Source organism: Lacerta agilis, chromosome 2 (assembly GCF_009819535.1).
Source record: "Lacerta agilis isolate rLacAgi1 chromosome 2, rLacAgi1.pri, whole genome shotgun sequence".
Lineage (NCBI taxonomy): Eukaryota > Metazoa > Chordata > Lepidosauria > Squamata > Lacertidae > Lacerta > Lacerta agilis.
In genome coordinates, this window is record NC_046313.1 from 2,996,519 (window position 1) to 3,018,462 (window position 21,944).

Consider the following 21,944-nt stretch of genomic DNA (forward strand, 5'->3'; position numbering starts at 1 on the left):
GGAGGAATGACTGCTGAGAGGAGAGCAGAGAGAAGAAACACCACGGTGCATCTGTAACAGCGAAACCATTTGACCCAGCTGCAACAAAACATGTCACTCCTGTATTGGTCTCTGCAGCCACAGCAGGCACTGTAACCTCCCAACAGCTTGACTTTACCCCTGAAGGTGCACTCTTCCATTGTTCACAATAAGCTCCTTGATTTCATACTTGTTTTTACAGGTTGAAAGGGTGGCAAACCTTGCCACAAAAGATGATCTGGTTAATTTTGTGGTCAAGCAAGCATAGCTAGAAAGGGAAGCCTCTCTCTGAAACCCTATCAGTGTCTAATATCGTCAGTAATTTGTTTAAATCTCTTTTTACTGTTCTATTTTAAAACTGCATGTAACCTTATGGTGAAGGGGGAGTAAGAAATCAAAATCAGCATTGCCCATCCATGCCATCTTTCCACACCTCTCAGCGGTTTTATCTCTACAACTGTGACATTAGGACTGACTACAGTGATCAAGTCCAGGACTCTTTGCAGCCCAGGGTGTTCCCATACAGAACAGAAAGCCAGCAGCATTAGCATGGAACAACTGCCATTTTAAGGTAAGCCATTTCTGACCCCAATGCAAGAGTGGCAGTTTGCTCAGCCAACCGGGCACCACCTTTGGGGTTGTGGGGCCTATGAGGGCACTGGAGGAGTGAGGGGGCGGCATCAGGGAGAGAGAAGAACAGGGTGGCCAAAGTGAGGTGGTGGTGGAAGAAGGCACCCTCAAACCTGGCAGGATTCATCTCTACCTCCTCACCTCTTGCGTTGCCGTTCATCTGATTCAAGCTCTCCCGGAGTGCCTGGATCTCCTGCACTCTGTATTGCAGCTTCTGCAGACTGAATATAAACCTCAGTTCTTCCCGTTGGCGTTGGATGAAGAGGGCCACATTCTGAATCTATAAGAAGCAAAAGTGAGATGTGGGACTTCCTGCTTCCATTTATTACATATTTAATAGCTAAATAGCTATTGCTTCATGACACACTGCAGAACTGGGGTAGACTGGGCAATGAAGCTGCAGTGATCCTGCAGAACAGTGGTGACATTTCCTGGGAAGGGCAGCAAATCAGAAGAGACTCAGCCTGAGGGTCCAGATGTCAAAGAAAGGACCAGCCGCCACATGTTGGATATTTCGCATGGATCAGTGTAGAAACAGATGTTGCCCGCAGTGTAGCTGTCACAACATGTTGGTTGCCCAGAGGGTGAGCCCAATTTCACAGTAAGTTATAGACATATGTGCCAATTAATCAAATGCTGGTTCAGCAAATTTTATTCCCATGTCAAAGAGGTGTGGGAGCCCTGAATCTTGTCCCACCCTTCATAAAGCAGGACGGTTGCCTACTTTAAAAAAAAAAGTGAGATGTATTTGAATATTTCACTTGACCAAAAACAAAACCCAGCAGCATTTTAGATCCCGTTGAAAAACATTTCTGGGGATGCTGAGAGAGGAATGTTTGTGATGGCACAAGCAGTAGTTGATGTCATCTAGCATGGAGCAGCATACAGGAGACACTGACACAGGACCACGTGGAAGATGAGCAAAGGCGTGGAGATGCCAGGATAGAACAGGTGGCCCTTTGCCCTGAGGGATACTGTTCTATGCTGAACCACTTTGGCTGCAGGTTGGAATACTGGCCAGGATGGGCAAGTGTTTCTAGGCTCTGGAGTCACCTTGCCCATCCATTGGCTCCCCTTGAAGCACAAAAGGTTTCCAGATCGGACTAGGACCAAGTCAGAGGGGACAACAACAATACCCACTGTGTCTGGGGGCAGAACTTATGGTAAACATTGGGCACGCGTGTTACATTTTAAAAAGTGTACTTAAACTGATCTATTTTATTTTGAAGGGGGGGGGGGAACAGGTGTAGGACCCTGATCCCAAGCATGCTCCAAAGACTCCTCTCAAGTGGGAACTATCCCTAGTAACTGCAGTGACAGTGAGAATACAAGAAAATTTCCTCTTCTATGAGTCCACTGGCAAGCACTTGAAAAACCGATGGATCAAGGCCCCTGCATCAGTTCCCTGCCAAAAAAACATATCTCCCTCTCCTCAGCTGCTACTTGCTTCTGAAGGTGCTGTTTGTAGGAAGCAGCATTTTCAGGGGCAAGTGTGGTAGTTTTCAGGGGGGGGGGAATCAGTGTGGAGTCACAAACCAGCTTAGAGCTGAAGGGCTGCACCTGCTTTTTCTTCAAAATAAAAGTGGTCAGGTTTAAGCATGCTTTTTACTAAAAACACGTTCATTGTATCGCACAGTAGCGGGCAGGGGGGAGCTGTCAATGCGCACCTGACCTGGCAGCGCAGTTGCTGCTTACCTGGAAGGAGAGTGGAAGGGGCAAGGCAGTGGGGAGGCTGGTGCTGTGCAAATGCACTTGTGCAGCCAATACGGCACTCCTGCCAGGAGGTCAGAATGAACTGGTCTGCACTGGTGATTGGTGACTGTTATGCAGAGATAACAGGGAGAGATATTGTGACCATAGTGCCTCTGTTGCAGAGAACAACTTTTGGGAATCCTCTTACCTGTTGGGCTGCAGCTTGCTCTCCCTCTAAGATTCTTTTTATAGCCCCCACCAACTGCAGTGGCTCTCTCCGGTATCTATTCTAGAATTATTGGGAAGAAGACAAATGTTGTTAATGCTTGTGCCTCAAGCCACCTGTGAGGTTGTCCCATGGTTTATCCCCATCATGAGAATGGACTAAAATTGCTGTATAGACAAGGATGGGGAACCTATGGCCTTAGAGATGATGTTGGACTACAACTCCCATCATCCCTGGTTGTTGGGCAAGCTGACAGAGGCGGAAGGGAGCTGGAGTATAGCAACATCTGGAAGGCCACAGGTTCTCCGGCCCTGCCTTAGAGACCCTGGGAAGTGGAGCCAGTGAAGGAAGGGCACTCTGAGGAAACAAGCTGGAGTGGGCCATGTCCCCCAAAAGTGAATCCATACTGCAAGCTGTAAGCCCACCATAGTTTATTATGTCACACCTTGGCTAAGAAACTGGCTCTCAAAAGCCTGGAAACTTAGCACATAATTGGAGAAGGGTTGTATCCAATTCTAGTCATGCTCAGAGCAGACCCACTAAAATGGCTAAGTTAGGCTCATTTATTTCAGTGGGTTTACTGTAAGTATAATTTAGTTGACTGCAACCTGAAAGGTCCCACTTTTCTACTTACCTGGAAGTTTTGTGGTGTATGTTTTTAAAATGTTGGGGAGCATTCAAAACTGGGACCCCTCATCTCCATTCTGATGTGGCGTAACCCATTCTGTCACCTCAGAATTCTGCCACATGTGTGGACCAGGCTCATGGACTCATCTCTCTGGAGCAGACATGAAGCCTGGTGGCTCTGCAATCTATGTGACCTTCCTTGGGGCCTTCCCTTCCCCCATGAAAGCCCCCCTTGAGGTTGCTTGGGGAGGTGTTCAGCAACCCCAAAACAGCAATCCTTTTCAGTCATCAAATCCACCCTGCTGCTAAATTACCAAAGGCTAGCAGATGAAACCCAATCCTTACTGCCTCTTTCCTAAAATTTTGAAAAACACACTTTCATTAGCTGTTCCAGTATAACAAACTGCTGTGTTGTCCACAAAAAGGGACAAGATACAATTGGTGCAGCGGAAGGCCCTGTTTTGATTTGCCCCTCTCCAGTGTGGGCCTTTTTCAACAGACATCAGTCTCCCACATACCTCGATATTGGCAATGACCTGAAGAATCGGGCCAGTCTGGCAGTTTTTGTTGGCTAGGTCTTGCAGTCTCTCCACCATGGCAGACAGGAGCCTGTCAGCAAGAACAGCACAGAAGGAGTCTGAGCTGTTGATGAACTCCCTGGGGAGACCAGGATAGTTGGGGCAAGCAGGAGTGGGGGGAGAAAGAGAGAAGGCGAATTGGAGACTTGTAGGTCATTATTCCAATAGGCAAATCCACCCACTCCATCCTTTTCAAAATTTTGTCCAAGCCACCACGTCACCTAATAGGCCCCATTTCTCTCAAGCAACAAAACATGAAGAGTTTTTGTTTTTTGCCAAAGGCATTACTATACAGGCAGCCACTTGGAGAAAGGACAGCTCTCTGAGGCTCTGTACACACCATAATAAACCACATGGCTTCCCCCAAAGAATCCTGGGAACTGTAGTTTGTTAAGGGTGCTGGGAATTGTGGCTTTGTGAGGGTCCTAGGATTATTTAAATGTCCTCAAAATTATTAATCAATTATCTAAATTTGTATACCATCTTTCACCCGAAGATCTCAGGGCGGTTCACAACATAAAAATACAGAACACCACAAAGTACATACCGGTAATAAAAGCAATGACAAAAACAAAAGAAAAAAATAACCACACCACCCCCACAATTATTGCCCCCTCAAGGCTCAAGTAGTATTATTGCTGTCAGGTCCTTATTTCAAAAGGGAAATGTATGGTGTGTACACAGTCTAAGGCTACATAACACTAAGAGTATGTCTATACCTGTCTACTCAGAAGTAAATCCCACTCAAAAAAGGACCAGTATGAAAAAAGTGTGGTTTCCTTTTTCAGTTATGTAAATAGGAACAGGTTATTTGGGCCTTCCTCCAGCTTTGCATGTATCTGTGGAGAGAGATTATGGACCTAAGGGCCTACCTGTGAGGGAGGATGGTGTACAATGGGGAGCTAAAATGACTGCTTTTTTTGTTTACAGGAATGTAACCCTGATAATGCACGTTTCCTGAGTTTTTAAAAATACATATTTATACTTTTCAGGTTTATACATTTCACTAATTTTACAATCATTTTGACATTTCAAAACTTAACTTCCTTCCCCCTCTTTCTGTGGTTCCTTAAATTTACTTTTAATATCTTCTGCATATTCAAATTACCGGAAGTTTAATTTGCTCATTTATTCATCTTCTTTAAATATATTCTCTTATGAAACTGCAGGTTATCACAATAATCCTGCCAATGTTCTTATCTGTTTACAATTTATCTGTAAATATTCAATAAACCATTGCCATTCTTTCATATAAAGTTTTATAATGTATGTTTTTTGCAACTGGAGTACTGCACTTTGTTGTTCTGTTTGCAGTTGTTTTATAACTGTTATTTGTTCTGAAAATCAATTAAAAATATTTTAAAAGAAAGAAAAAAGAAGTCTGCCCCCCTTCAGTTCAATGGGACTTGCTCTTAGGTAAACCTGTATAGCATTACAGCCTTTGTCTGCTGGCCAAACGAGCAGGTCTGGAGAAGCTGGACCTGCACAATATTCTTGTGCGGCTGTAGAGCCATTTCAGTAGACTTCCCCAGACTTCCAGATGGGGACTACAACTCCCATCATCCCTGACTACTGTCCATACTGACTGCAGCCAATGGGAGTTGGCTACTAGGTTGCGGAAAGCTTCTTTAAGAAAACTGACCTAACCTCTGTGTTATGACCTGAAATGTGATGATGGTACAGTGATGACATCACATTGCATAATCTTACCGCGAGTTAATTCACCGATGGTAAAACTACTGGTTTTATGTTTTTATATTGTTGTAAAACACTATGATATATTTTTATGACACAGCTGTATACAAATATTTCTATAAATAAATAAAATAATAAACTGTAAAGAGGGTAAGCCCTACAAGGACATGTCTTCACTTTAATCTGTATATGAAGAACAGTTGCGCGGGATGAGATGAGGGAATGAATAGCAGTGCTGGGAATTAGTCTGGAGAAAACAAAGCTGTTTTTGAACAGTGCTCCTCTGTAGACTTACCAAGGCTGGTTTTCTAACCAGTCCCCCAGAAGGCATCGCAGGCTTCGAGGAAATTCTTCAAAGAGGCCACTGAATAGCTCTGGAGGCATGTCAGAGACAAGGCTCCACAGGGACATCTTGGAATTCGTCATCTGCAGTGGTAAAAGTAGAAGATGACTGTCACCACACTCAAGAGAACACTGAGTGCTACGGCACACTGGCCAATCTGAGAATCCCCAACATCATCCCCCAAAATAGACCATCTATGACAGTGTTTAAATCAACAACAGGAACACGGGAGGCTGACTTATAACTTAGATGTCAGTCCATCTGGCTCAGCACTTTCTACTCTTAATTAGCAGCAGTTCTCTAATGTCTCAGGAAGAGAAGGTTTCTTGCTTCCTAATCCTCTTCAACTGGAAATGGGCAGATTGGACACCAGGCCTCCTGTCTGCAAAGCATCTGCTTTACCCGTGAGCTGAGATCATCTTTTATTCCAAGGCTGCCAGCTCACTGCAAAGCTTTCTGGAAATGATGATGATGATAACAACAACAACAACAACAATTGTCCATCCATTGTCCATCCAACATCAGACAATTGTTGTCTGATGGATAAAAAAGGAAGTCAGTCTGGTAAATTTCTCTTGAAAGCAAGTTCCTCAGAATGGCAGCAAAGGTAACCTATCTGTTGACTGCTAAGGAGGGCACAGGCTACAACCATTGCTGTTGAGCTAGATGGTGCCCCCCCAATCCCTTGCGCCCTTCTAGCCACTCCAAGCCAAAGTGGAGGGGTGTGGTTTTTGTGCACCCCCGGACCTGCACTGTTGGTGGGGGCCAACCTGGCCAACCCCTTGGTAAGCCCCTGCCCAGTGGGAACAGAAAACTGATGCTAACAATCTGTAACTAAGGGCTGGTCCATATTTCTGCTTGTCTCATGCCTGGAAAGTACGGGTCTGAGTTTTCCTCTTGCTCTTTGCTTTCTAGGCATGGGATGGGTGCCTTTGCCTTTGCCTTGCCCCTTTCCCCCGGAAAATCCACTCGAGTGCTCAATCATAGGCAATCCGTTGAAAACCCAATTGCTAAACGGTGGGTTTTCCCAGAGGAAAGCAAAGGGACAAACGGAGATGTGGCTAATCCCTAAGCTGTTTTTTTAATATATGAGTTCCTTTAGTTTATTGCTGTCTCACGGTATCAATGCATTTATGTAAACTGTAATCTGAACTACTTTGGGAAAAGGACACTTGTTATGAAAAAAGGGACTGACGCTGTGTTTAAAAATGGATCAGTTTACAAATCCAGTGCAAAGTCTTTCCAAGGGATGTTTTATGGAGTCACTAACAATATCACCAAAGTCTGTAAATTTCCTAGTTGGAAAAACAAATCTGTCCAGTAATAGAAGTGGAATGTCATCCTTTCCCTCTCCTTAAGAAGTTCTTCAACAGTTCAGACTCAAAATAATAATAATAATAATAATAATAATAATAATAATAATAATAATAATAATAATACACGCATTAATAGGTTTTCAACTGCATTAGTAGGTTTTAACTATTTTTCATCTAATTCAGTTCACTATAACCCTTTTCCCTTCTATGAGCCATTTTATAACCTTCTTGAAGGCTGTATACAATGCTAGTCCAACGCAGACGAGACCCACTGAATTGAATGAACATGACTAACTTAGATCCATTAATTTTTGTGGGTCTACTCTGAGTAAAACTTAGTTTGATTTTTTTAAAAAAAAAACTTCAAGAGCTTTATCAAACTTTTAATTATCTTAAAAGATAATTACTGTAAAACACTTTCCCACGTATAGTATAACACTATAACACCATACCAAGTTAATGTTAGATTATTGCGTTGCTATAGTTTTATAATGCTATGCTACAATAGTGCTATAGTGTGATGGTGTTATAGCACTCTCTGTGTGTGTGTGTGTGTGTGTGCGCGCGCACGCCAGAAAAGCATTCTAGAAATAATTAAAATACAGGTTAAATAAACCAAACAACAGTCATCAAATGGAACCACCCCCCTCAAAAAAATGCAGTACTGAATGTGTGTTGAGCTATGATGAGTTCACTTTCTGAATAGGCCACTGCCCATGTCAAAACCTCACCTTTTAAAAAAGACATGAGTAATGCTAAAGGCATTTAAACTTGCACAGATGGTGCTATTCTTCCAATTGTCTGTGATCCAAAAAAAGGAGGAGGAACCACAGGGAAAAAATCAGGATGATATGGACAGGATAATGGTTTGGATGCCCTGCAGAAAGCTAATGAACAAAGCACAGCAAATCCACACAACTGTAGCCTATCAGGTTCATCATTGGGCCCAATTCAAGGTGCCAATATGCAAAGCCCTAAATAACTTAGGATCCAGTTATCTGAAGCAGCACCTCCCCTTATATTATCCTGCCTATGCATTGAGATCTGCTGCTGAGGCCCTTTGTGCCATGCTGTTGCCCAGCAAAGTCCGAATGACTGGGAATTCATTTTTAAAATGATGAAAAACTGCTGCTGTTTGTCATCTCTGGGGAGAGTTAGTGATATCATGGAGTTTACAATCAGCTGGTTCTCTGCACCAGGGTGCGGACGAATCTGTCAGTTTCAGCTTTTTGAATTGTTCTAATCTTAAATGGAGTTCTCCGCATTTCTACATCAGTTTGCATTAAAAAAAAAAGCTCATGAGAACTCATCAGCATTATATTATTTCTCTGATACACACACTTCTGTATACAATTTTCTCCAATATACACATTTTTGCAAGTAATTCCCCATATGCAATGCTGTTTTGTATATTATTTTCACTAACATATGCATTTTTTATGCACCCATTATCCTAGCATATGCATTTTTGTAAACATTCCTTGGCTGGATATCTGCATCACAAATTTGGATAAGTGCAACATTTTAAGGATAACTGAGTTTCTCTTTGCACAATGTTCCAGAAAGTGCAGATGAGGGAATTTTGTATTAAAATGTAACTGAACTGAATCCCCGGCATCCCTATATGCACAGCTGGAAAAAGCTGGTTTCTCTGTAACTGGATCTAAGAGAGAAGACTGCACATCTAAACAAAACATGGCAAGCTTGATTCCACAGCGGACATTCACCTCTCAAATTATGTACACCAGTAGGCAAAGTTCCACACCATCCCTCAGCTGAAGAGCATTCAAGCTCACACTGCAGCTCTTGGAAATGAGCATGAATAACTAACTCCTTGAAAGACAACTCACCAAACAATTCAATACTCCTGGACAGAAGTTTAGCACTAAAGCAGTTTTTTGTTTCTTTCTAGGAAGCAGGGAGCAGCTCTTCACAGTGTAAACAAGAAGAAAAACTAGAGTGGAGCTGCCAGGTTGTAATCTGGAGATTTAACAGATCTGTACCAGCAAAAAAGGATGCAGCAATAGTCTCTCCTGCCCCACCACCCTCCTCTGAGCCTGTTGCACACCCTTGCCTGGAGGAGCAAATAATAAAATCAATTAAAATACTGTAACATAAAAGCCCTTGTTATTGTCCTGTAGCAGATCTCTTAGATCTCCAGCTTTGTCTCACTAGAAACTCTAAGTGGGGGGACGGGGACGGGGACTAACAAACTAGGAAGCAACGCTTTATAAGATGAATAGTTAATGCAAATGGAGTGTTAAGTGTACACTCTGTACATAAAGGATTGAGAAAAACAGCTATCAGTACCCCACTCCCTCAGCCCCAATACAGTAGACAGAAAAAGGAGTATCTAGGATTATTTTCTTCTGGGATAGGATGTCAGATTACTTGCACCATGCTACTCACTCATACATACAAGGTTACAAGGCTAGAATCCGGAGAGATTTGTCCTTTACATTTAAATCCCCCAAATGCATCAGGAAAGCAATGCAGCGAAGTCTGTTCCTCCTCCGGTCTTGTCATCTGCACCTCTCCCCCACCCGCTTCCACCCTACTCCTCCCACAGCTGCTGCAGTGAGCAAGTGTCACACAACAGGAAGGAGCCGGGGGCAGGGGGCGGGGAAGGTGTGGACAAAGAAACCACAACATCTGCAGGCTACATGGCAACCCTATCTACATAAACTTCTGTAACTCTCCAGTCTGAATAGCTTATTGCACTGCCTTGCCTCAACTCGTGCCTACCTACTTCGCTCTGAGCATAAGAGGAGCCCTGCTGGATCAGACCAAAGGCCCATCTAATCCAGCACACTGTCTCACACAGCAAACCCTGTGTCACTCTGAAATCCCACCTAGTTCCCACCCTGGAGAAGCTCCTCACTCCACCGCCAGAACTAGCCACGCTGTTCCCAAAAATCATGAAAAGAGGGAAGGAGGGGCATACTGATCCTAGTGTTTGGTCTGAAGGCACAGGAGCTAGAAAAGGATCTAGGGTTCTTAATAGACCACAAGTTTAACACAAGTCAACAGTGTGGTGTAATAGCAAATAAAGCTAGGCTGCATCAACATAAGTACAGTATCCTGATCAAGGGAAGTCATAGCACCACTCTATTCTGCCTTGGTCAGACCACACCTGGAGTACTGTGTCCAATTCTGGGCACCACAATTTAAGAAGGATATTTATAAACTGGACAGTGTGCAGAGGAGGGCAACCAAGATGATCCAGGGTCTGGCAACCAAGCCTTATGAGGAACAGTTGAAAGAGCTGGGTATGTTTAGCCTGGAATAGAGATGACTATGATAGTCATCTTCAAATATCTCAAGGGCTGTCACAGGGAAGATGGGGCACCCTTGTTTTCTCCTGCTGGAACCCAAACCAATGGAAAGGAGATTGCGACTAAACATCTTGAAGAACTTTTTAACGGTAAGAGCTGTTCCACAGTAGGCAGACTCCCACGGAAGGTGGTGGACTCTCCTTCACTGGATGTTTTTAAGCAAGGGTTGGATGGCCATCTGCCATGGATGCTTTAGTTAAGATTCCTTCCAACTCTACAATTCTATGATTCTATGAAGCTAGCACCTTGCTGAAACTAAGCAGTTCTGGGTCTGGTCACCCAGCGCCTGGGCCTGAGCATCACATACATGGCACCTTGGGTCCCATGATGGAAAAAGGTGGGATACAAATATGTAAGAAAAGAAAACTAGACTTGTAAGGAAATATCAAGGATTGCAAATTCCATGTTACACTGCAACCCTGTGCCACAATGGGCTGCGGAACACAAGGAGCGGAAGAAGGAAATACTTAACCCAGAACTGGGGAACCTTTGGTCCTCCAGTTGTTGCTGGACTATCAATGCCAGCAAGTATAGCCAGCGGTCAGGGATGATGGGAATTGAAGTTCAGCAACAAGCAGGGGAAGGCTCTCCATCTCCGACTTCCCTCCCTCCCCATTTTCCCCTAAAACTACCTGCACAAGCTGCTTTAGGGTTCTGGACCCATGAGTAACTCATTTGGGAGGAAAGTCTCAGAAGGGGGAGGGTTAAGCATTCCCTCCCCAAGGCTTTTTGCAACAGAGATGCTTTTCCTGCACAGACTTATGTGGGTCGGTGGTTGGATAGGGACACATACATCAACTGTGAAGTATGCAGTGGGATGGCTGGGTAGCAGAGCTCACTCCAGCAACTTCGATGTGGCAGGCCAGCTCCATCAGACCTCCTCTACTGTCAACTGCCAACTGGGCGCAGGTGCACCTACTTTTAAAGGGACTGAGTATGCATGATTAAAGAAAAAGGTCAAAGTGCAGTTAGGGCGAGGCGAAGCCCCACCCAAGTCAGGAAAAGAATGCTGATTAAGTATGCCAGAGCCAGTTCCTTAGGGATGTGGGTGGAGGGACTGAAGGTTTATGGCAGGGGAGTCAAAAGGTTTTCAAAGGACTCAAGAAAAATAACAAGCCCTGGCATTTCATTATGTTGAGCCTAGAGCTTCCACAGCTGACGTAGGTTTCCCCACTTCCAAAAACCAACCCCTGCATTAAAACCAAAGATGTACTTCTACTCCACTGGGCACATCCAGTGAACACATTTCCTGCCTTTTATAAATTTGAATGTTTTAGTTTGATGATGATGCACACGGCCATATTTTTCTATGAGCTGGTGGTTTATACTCCTATAAATAAAGCAATCATCCTGCCAAGTGGTGAAGCACTTCCTTGCCACCCTTCTGCATTACATCAGAAATCCAGAAGAGGAATGGCAAAATCCTTTTCCAGTCCTGGTAGGTAGTTTGGGAATGGGGAGGGGAGCTTTCTGGCAGCCCTGCAAAATAGAGAACTGCCCCTTGTAAAGTAGGACTCGTGGCCACCCTAAGCACACCACCCTTGGTGCCTTCCGCTCAACCTGACAGCCTCCCACAGATGCCTTCTCAGCTTTAGAACTTCCACTGGGAGACATGCTCATGCATTTCCTTCTAACATCTAGTTTGGCTCAGAGATAATCCATTTGCTGATCGGTTAAATGTACACTGTGGAAAGTTGTCACTTGGCAAATGCTTTGCATCCAAACTGCATACACACACCTCCCAAGCCCAGATTAGGCTCTATACACTTCACCCATAAATAGCCCCAGACTTGAGAGTACATCATGAAGTTACAGCTGTTCTATGTTAAAATTATCTTGCGGACGTGCCCTTCCACATGTTTTCCCAAAAACAAGCCATCCCATGAGAGTTAAGCAGAATTCTCTTCAAACAAGTAGATTTAAGAATCTGCCGTGCTTCTTAGTTATTTTTAGCAACCTCTTCTGAAGTATTTAGACTCAACTTACTTAAAACCCACTTGCTAATGATTCTCCTCCTCCTCCTCCTCCTCCTAGGTCTATGCTTCAAGAGTGTGAATCCTGAGGTTACCATGGTACAAAACCACACACACACAAATGAAAAAAGTGTTAATGCATCAAGAAAGCAGCTCAGGATGAAGCTATTCTGTATATCAATAATATATTTATATTACGTCAATGTGGCAGAGTAGCCAAGCATTGGGCTTGAATGGTGGAGACCTGCCCTTCAGATCTTTGCACAGCTATGAAACTTATTTGGTTGCTCAGCTTATTTGGGTATAAGCAATGGGGATTGCACAAAGGAACGTTGAATCGGAGCAAATAGCAATTCAGGTTTTCTGCAGATTCCTGTTTGCTCCAATGCAGCAGTAAACAGCAGGTTTTCACAGGGAAAGCGCTGGGGCAATAATAATTTTAAAAAGGACCTGGAAAGCCTGGACCTGTGTCTAGAAATGTGTAGCAAAGGTACAGGTGGATGAACCCTAACACTGCCACCACTCGGATAAAATTTGCATTTGATCCTGTTATCTAAAAAGACATCTTTCAAAAAAGTAGAGGGAAGAAAAAATTAGATGAAAGGGGTCAAAAGAATGGATCTGTAAGAGATCCTGTAGAGCAATTATGTTATTTTAAGCACTTACTAAAGGTGAAAGGGGAAGAAGCACAAACACCTGAAAGGAGCAGAAATCTCACACTAGGCAGGTTTGCCACAGCAAAAGGCAAGATGACTTGATGATTTAAAGGTACAATCTCTGACCAGCACATGTGTGTACCTGAGGTCTTTAACCTGAAAATTCAGAAGTTCTTGTTTCTCCAACTAAGCCCCTCCAGACAACCTATTTATTCAGCATTCTAATCTGCTTACACAATGGTTATATTATGGACGGTCCTTACTGAGCATCCGATCCAATTTGCTTATGGGGTGATTAAACAACCATTAGGATTTGTCTTGTATTCATCCCAATTTGCTTGCAGGACGCTTACATGTCTTCCCATTAATCATTTGTTCACTCCGCACTTTTCAATCATTTCCCAGTCACTTTCCAAACCATGCAAAGTCTTTAAAAAAGTGGATCTGTTGTGCTAGGGCAACAGAGCACTTTAATCCACTTTAACTGTGCAAACATAAAGTTGTGCTATGCACTTTAATGCCCCTTGCAATATATTGGCCAGAAGTACCCTCAGACAGGGGCGAAACTAGGCTTTATTTCACCCGGGTCAAAGATCCAGTTTGGCGCGCACGCACACACACACACACACACACACACACACAAACAAACAAACAAAAACACACACATGCTGGGAGGCTTCACCCAGGGCAATAAACCTGGCTAGCCCCACCCGTCGTAGCTACGGCTCTGCTCTCAGAAGCAATCCGGGGCACACATGATTTTGGTTTACACATATGTCTGAGAATCAGTGTCAGCATCCCAGCTGCGGGAATGGGTAACACATGCTAGGCCTACTCATCAGATCCTGGCAAACTAAAATCTCTCCTCACTGCCAAAAAAAGCCTCCAATGAGCAAGGCCTCAGCCCACTCTTTCCCTACAAAAACAAGAACTGTGAAAAAAAAATTGATCACACCACACAGAATAGAAAGTCTTTCCCGCACTTTCTCCTGTATATGTGTGCCAGTTTTCTCTGGTGTGTGAACCCAACTTTACCCTGGAGTTTATCTGCCAATTGCATTAGTTTAGCTGAACAATATAACACAACACAATGGCCAATAACAATGGCGCTAAACACTATTTAGAGACTAATACAAATGATCAGAAATTACAACCAAACTCTCTAAATCTTCTTCAGCAGTTGCAGTAGAATAATTTAAAAGTTTGATACAGTGGTGCCCCGCTAGACGAATGCCTCGCTAGACGAAAAACTTGCTAGACGAAAGGCATTCGCTAGCGGAAGGCTGCCCCGCAAGACGAAATTGTCAATGGGGCTGCCTCGCAAGACGGAAAAAATTTTTTTCGTCGCACGAAAACCGCTACTTGCATTGGTGCTTCGCTAGACGAAAAAATTGCTAGACGAAGACACTCGCAGAACGAATTATTTTCGTCTAGCGAGGCACCACTGTATATACATAATCTGTCACCAAATATCACTGGAACAGTTTCCGGATAACCAATCTGTTTCGTTGAATACTTCATCAGCCAATCTTGATCAATTCTTCATCAGCCAGACTTGTAAGAATTAATATGAGAAGGATGCAGTTCAATTTCTTAACAAGCCAATCAATTAAAAAAAATGTCAGCCTCCCAATGAAGCATCTGAAACAATCAGGATGTACTTCAATGTGTGATTCTGCCTGTAGCGTTTTCAAGTTTTATAGCAAGTGAAGCCACTGCATTTACTCATTAACTATTACAAGGGAGAGGGTCAGAAACCATCTAATTTAGATAGTTGGGTCAAGACTGCAGTTAAGAGGTACTCAATAAAGAGCCATTTATAGCACACTATTGCAACAGCTATTACCACATGTGCAACAAAATCCACCAGCAAAAGGCTGGAAATATTTTTTTTAATGAAATGAAATGAAATAAAAGGTTTATTGGCATAAACAAGGAAATCATGAGACAGGTAGACATAGCTCTCCTTTACGCCCAGATTTATAATGGGGCAAATGGGGCAACTGCACCAGGGCCCCTGCCAGTAGGGGGCAGAGGTTCTGAACTGTCACTAAAAAGAAGCAGAAATAAGACTCAAAGCCTACTAGAAGGAAAGTTATAAAGGAAAATATGAAGGCACCCTTCTTTTTTCCATACACACACATATTCATGTATTCAATTTTAACCAAGCAAACAAAGAAATAACTAGCACCCCCTCACCACCACCTAAAAGCCCCCTTCCCACCACCCCATGCAGACCAACAGATTGCAAATACTCTAAATCACATTCCCAGGTGCAGGCAGACCCACAAAAAGAGAAGTAAGTAATTTAAAGCAAAGTAAAAATGAAAGGTAACCATCCCTTGTCCTTTCCACAGATTTAAAAGTTCAGCATTGGAATCTCTGGAGTACAGTCATTCCTGTAAACAAAAGTGCTGGCTCCCTTCTAAGTAATTTCAAAGAGATAAGGCAGCCTGGCTGTTTCTACTTTTCACTATTTACAGACAGTGGAAGAAGCAAAGATCACCAGTGCTGAAGCAATGATTCTTCAACATCAACTTCACTGGTTTGGATGCCTGATTATCGTCTTCCAAAGCAACTCCTCTACTCCGAACTTAAAAATGGAAACCATAATGCCAGTGGACAATAAAAGAGGTTTAAAGACTGTCTCAAGGCAAATCTTAAAAAAAAGTACTATAAACACTGACAACTTGGAAACGAACGATGGATTGTGACACAAGTTGCACTTACTAGTATTGATTAAGAAAATCACATAAACAAAAGACCTATCAGAAAAGAATCTCAACACTAGAATTAATACTGTTTTGTGTTGGGCATTTGGGGGGGGGGGCAGGGACCAAGCAGTTGGTAGCTGGTTTAGGGAATCCAGGGCATCGATTTTAACTCTCTGAAATTCATTTCATCTGTCCAACACCTCTCAGTGTCACAAACTCTGTCTTTATTGCTTCTTCCAGCAGCCAACCCCTCCAACAACAGACTGCATTAAAAGAAAACAAAAGCCCAAATTCAAGTCATACATGTTATCTTCAAAGAGGGGGGAAACCAAGATACGAACAACGCTCACTTGCAGGCTTCCTGTTAATTAGCATAAGTGCAGAATATGTATTTCCCCTCCAGTGCACCAAAACAGTGTTTCAGACCTCTCTCTCACATATCCAAGGTACAGAATTTTAGAATAGCCATTTATTAGGGGTTTCCCCCCCCTTTATAGGTAAATGCACGATGCCTCTGCAAACATATAGGTTGAGTACAGGGGCAGCAAGCTTCCAAGCAGGGTGGCAGTACTCATCTCAAAGCAACACTGATCAAGCTCCCCCAAACTTTTTCTTTCTTAAAATAAATTTTAACAGAAAAAAGGAAAGGAAAAAACCCACAGCTGCTCACACTGAGAATACGTTGTAGGTTAAGCAGATGGGGAACAAGCTTCCCAGTTCCAAACAACATCAGTCAAGCTCCCCAAAGCCTTTCCTTTCTTTCAAAAAAGTATTTTATAACAAATTTAACAAAGAAAGGAACACAGAGAAAACAAAGAAAACGCACCCACCAGCTCACACTGAGAGAATATAGTAACCATCAATATAGCCATCGTAATTTGAACACATAAGATATCCAAATGTCCTGATAGAATGCTTCTATCCACCTTAAACCTCTTAACAATCTTTTCCAGCAAGCACAAAACACAGAGATTGTTCCCCTTTTTTGCCCACACTGAAACCACAAAAGCTGTCTCTTTTTCAGCCCCAACTCAAGCACGAAGACATGAATTCTCGCATCCTGACCATAAAAATACATTAATAAAAAATCTACTGTATACCAGGAAGTGCCAGACTATGCTTAGGGAGCCCCGTTCTGCAAACCGCAGAACATCTTCAGGAAAATAGGAAAACAATCACAATGTCATTTGTAACTCTTCTGTAACAGATCTTTCTACTGCACTGAAAAGTGCCAATTTAAGCTGTCACGTCCTTTAAGAATCAGAACACTATCAAATGTCAGGTGTTATTTAAAAATCATGCTTGCATCTCTTTATCTTCCTGCCTCTCCCCCTGCCGCCAATGTTACCAACTCCCTTTGGGAGGTAGATTATACTGTATTATAAAGTAGTTGCACATAATTCGCTGCCCTTCTGATAACGATACCAGTAACAACAACAAAAAGACTTTAAAACGTTGCAAACACCAAACCAGAGCAGCTGGGGGAAAACATCTCCCTTGCAAAGCAACTAGTAGCCAAATCTAAACACAATAAATCATGGAAGTAAAATATATTCTACTGAAGCCAACAGGATTTCTAGCCAAGACCTGTGGAAGTGCCAAGTAAAGTTTGTCTGGCCATGATTTCAATTTCTGTTCATTTCAGTTGAATCCTAAAAACAAAAGAATACTTTTTTTTGCAGATGGTTGTAGCAAATGTATCATTTTGTTTGTTAACATAAGAATGTAATTCCGAAGGCAATTGGAGATGAAGAGAAACGGGATTGCAGGAGGACCTCTCCATCGGCAGAAAGACAGGCAACTTTTGGATTCTCCTTGAAATCTTTGCATCTCAGTTGATTATTTCAAGAATAATCTGTAGTTTCATACCTGAGCTTTCCTTTTTCCTCTGCCGTCCCAATCCCTTTCCCTTTTGTGTCTTTTAGATTGTAAATCTGAGGGATGGGACTGCTTTATCACTGACATTTATAAGCACAGTGGGGAGCCACTTTTGGTTGAAGAGCAGGATTGGAATGCTTTAAATAAATACATAAATAAAAATTAATGCAAATATGAAGAACCTGATTTTCATCAGCTTTCCTTTCATGATAGGTCACCCAGAGCCCTTTCAAGGTTACTATCCATTGGATTAGCTTTGGGAGACTGACTACCATTAATACCTTCCCTTCACTTTCCTTGCCAAGCAGAAAAGAAAAGAAAGTTTTAACTTGCCTTGGTTGCTTGCACATTCAATTTACAGGTCCTATAACATGATTCCATCTCTGACTTAAACCACTGGCATTTGCCTTTTTCTTACATCCTGCCCAACCCCAACCGAAGTGCTAATAATAAAATAAAATAAATCAACCAGCTTAAATTTTGCCCTGGCTATAGGGACACAGACTGTGGAATTGTTATGGGGAACAGTACATGGTGTAGGACCACAGAAACAGACCCACTTTCAAATTAAAATATTGTTATGTGTTTGTGGGTGCCAGACACCCTTAATTCTGGGATTTATTAAGTGTTGGAGTTTAATCAATGCTTGGGAGTATTAAGACGTTGAATTTAGCAGTGTCAAGACACAAGCCAAACCAGTTTTTCTGTGCTAAAGAAATCACTAGAGGCAGACCATCAGCAGAGAACAAAAACAGGGAGATTCTGCACCAGCCAGCAAATGAGGAGAGCCCCTCCCTGAGCTCTGAGATCATTAGTCAGAAGACAATGCCAGAGGTTTTTTTAGGAGGAAGTTTTTTTGGATTTGAGTTGGCTGTGGCATGATTGAGGGGAGAAGGTGTCAGTCTGTGAAACACAACAAGCTGGAGAGCAGGTGGGGAGGAGGTCAGAGCACAATGTGGGCTGACAATGTGAATCCAAGGCAGCAGCAATAGGAGAAACAGAACCCTTAGGGAGTGTAATGCTTTGAACTCTTCCATTGTAGGCTCAGGTTTTATATACTATGTGTAAATAAATATATGTGTAAATGTGAACATCCTAAAGACACCACAGTCTCCGCTGGGACTCATTTCCGGAAGAAACACCCCTTGGAGATTGGGGTGGCGTGTAACAATATGAACCACACTGAATTTCTCCTCTATCCCTGAAGGGGTTAGAGAAAGGATTCAAAACAGAGAGATTCAAAAGGAACGGGGCCTGGGGCCCTGGAACTGTAGAGTCCTAAACTTTACTTAAAACATGCTTGCGTATCTTGCCACATGGGAACATCTGTAAAGTCAACATCGTTCTGTGCTGCAAAAGGGTTTATAACAGAGCTTTCCAAACTGTGTGTCGCAACACATTAGTGTGTCAGCTGCAGTGTGTAGGTGCGTCACACAATACTCCCTGCAACTGAATGGCCATGTGTCATGCATGATCTAGTTGAGATTCCTACATGGTTGGAGGTTGGAATAGATACCCATCGGCATCCCTTGAAACTCTACAATTCTATGATTTCATGGTTCTAAAACTGGGTTGTTGAATTCAGGTAGGTAGGCGTGTTGGTCTGATGCAGTTGAAATAAAAATAAATAAATGTCCAGTAGCACCTTAGAGACCAACTAAGTTTGTTCTGGTATAAGCTGAAGAAGTCTGCATGCACACGAAAGCTTATATCAGAACCAACTTAGTTGGTCTATAAGGTGCTACTGGACAATTTTTAAATTAAAAAAAAAAAATTGGGTTGTTTAATATGAGATTCCTTTATCAACACAAGGTTTTTCTTCATACTGGGACTTCCCATTTTTTCACTCAGCAATAGGTATGTTGAACTTCAGATGTAAAAAGGCCACATTCCCTTCCGCTTTTCATGTTTCCAATGTAAAGTCCAGTATAGTAATGTAGACTCCCCAAGAAGTTCCAAATGTGCGTCTACCTCATGCATCTGTCATGAGCCCTGCAGTGCTGTCAGGATCAGGCTTGGGTTGGCAGGCTCTGATGGAGGAGGAGGAGGAGGAGGAGGAGGAGGAGGAGGAGGAAGCATATGGTGCAGAACTGTGGGCACCTGAATTGGAGGAGGGGGAATTGCCCCTTTCCACCCTGACTTCAGTTGCTTTGGAAGTTGGAGGTGCCAGCTCTGCTGCATGTGGCAGTGCAGAGAAGACTCAGTGGAGGCTGAGGAGGCCTTTGGTCAGCCAAGGAGGCAGCGGCAACTGAGCAGGATGAGCAGGAGGCTGTAGCTGTGATGCCTAGAACCAGGCGCTGCTTTTGTGGGTGGGAGCAGACGCACCAGCCCCAAAGGAGTGCATGCTTGCAATCCCAACCTTCTCATAAAGTGAGGGAGTCTTGCAAGCCCAAAACCTTGCATGTTAAAGCTTAGCAGGAGGAGTGGGGAAACTTGTTGGGACACCTTTGTTGCTTTTCTCCAGTTCTGAATTTCTTGCCCTAATCCTGAACTGCAACCGCAGAGCGCTGCATCTGCTGCTGTACCATTACTTGCCGGAATAAAGAACTCTTTCACACTTCCAAGAGCCTCTGTCTGCAAGCGTTGGGAGGGAGCCAGGAAAGCATCTCCCCGAAAGAGGAAGTGCACAAATCACTGACTAGGATGTCACTCACACTTCCTCTGACGCGGCATCCAAAAACCACTCTATTTCTCTCTCTCAGAACTGTAAGTTTCACTCTTTTCTGCACACCAGTGCTCTCCAGGGTTTCAGTGCTACCTGGAGATGCTGGAGATTGAAGCTGATACTTTTTGCATTCAAGCAGTGATGCAGGCCAGAAATATGTGTAGCGATTCAATGCCAGACAGCCACAAAACACCTGCTGCCCTAGAACTTCTCTGAAGCTGCCGCTCTATATAAATAGTGCAGGTCGCCTGAAGCAGCCATGTGATTTTATCAGCTGATAAGCTCTTAGAACAAGGCAGATATGTAAGAAGAGTCCTGCTGGATCAGGCCAGTGGCCCATCTAGTCCAGCATCCTGTCCTACCAGATGCCTATGGGAAGCCCCCAAGCAAAACCTGAGCACAACGGAACTCTCCCATTTGGGATTCCCAGCAACTGGTATTGTCAAAGGCACACTGCCTCCTAGTACCTACCAACAGCTTCTTTGCACCCTACAGACTCAGGACTGCTTTATCCAAGGTCATCCAGAGAATGTAGCACACTTCCCCAAACCAGGATTTACCGGCATCATATGAACCACATATATTATATTGGAGCAAGGTTAATGTGTACATCTCCAGCCTTTCTTTAAACTGTTCGGAGTGGGTTGCATACACTTGACAGGATGTTTCTCATCCAAGCAGTTTACAAGGCTAGATCTGTTTAGCTTCAGCAGTAGAAATGTATATTTGATGTCTTCAAAACCATAATCGGGAGGCTGCCTGCAAAGGAGGTGGTATGCAGACCAATCTATTTTAAAGGAAGGGCTTGCTCTCGATATTTATTAATGTGGCAAAACGATTGGGACACATCTGCAGTGTTTCTTCACCTCCCAATAGCAGTGTCCAGGATACTTTAAGCCATGGTGGGGAGCATGTGGCCCTCCATGTGTCATTGGACTTCCGTCAGCCCCAGCCAACGTGACTGGTGGCCAGATATGAAGATGGAAGATGCACTCCAGCAACTCCTGGAGGGCCGTGGGTTCCCCACCCCTGCTATAAACTGTAAAGAGCGCAAACAGGACATTCCACTTCCCTCCACCTTCTTTTTGGGATTTCCTACCTGACATCAGCTCTCCATAGTTACTGAGAATGCTCAATCCTCATCGAGTTGCTTTTTAGGTGGGTTGCCTCCTTAGGTTTTTGTAAAGGCTTTTTTTTTTTTTTTTTGGAGGGTACATCTATAAACCTTGGGATTCTCCTAAGAAACACCTCCCTCCCTCTTGTTTCTCAGTCGCCACATCTTGGCTCCATTCAGGTTGGCACTCACCCTCTGAGTCTGCTATTATAGGGAGTGGTATACAGTGGTACCTTGGTTTACAACCATAATGCATTCCGGAGGTCCAGTTGTAAACCAAAACGGGTTGTAACCCAAGGTGTGCTTTCACCAATGGGGCCTCCCAAAAAAAAGGGTTGTAATCCAAAAAAAGGGAAGGCACTTCCAGGTTTGACGTGGTTGTAATCCAAAATGGTTGTAATCCAAAATGGTTGCAAACCAAGGTACCACTGTACCGTATTTTTCCGTCTATAAGACGCCCCCAAATTTTGGACATTATTTTTTA

The 21,944-nt window shown here is 43.4% G+C and overlaps 1 protein-coding gene across 1 annotated transcript in view; it reads right to left on the reverse strand.

Annotated features, from left to right (window-relative positions):
* Window positions 1–21,944, reverse strand: part of STAT6 (signal transducer and activator of transcription 6) — a 61,409-nt gene that overhangs the window by 26,938 nt on the left and 12,527 nt on the right. The window contains exons 2-5 of the mRNA XM_033137173.1: window positions 5,762–5,892; window positions 3,712–3,850; window positions 2,549–2,629; window positions 790–928 (exon numbers count right to left, since the gene is read on the reverse strand). Of these exons, the coding sequence (XP_032993064.1) occupies window positions 790–928; window positions 2,549–2,629; window positions 3,712–3,850; window positions 5,762–5,892 (490 nt within the window). The remainder of the gene's footprint in view (window positions 1–789; window positions 929–2,548; window positions 2,630–3,711; window positions 3,851–5,761; window positions 5,893–21,944) is intronic.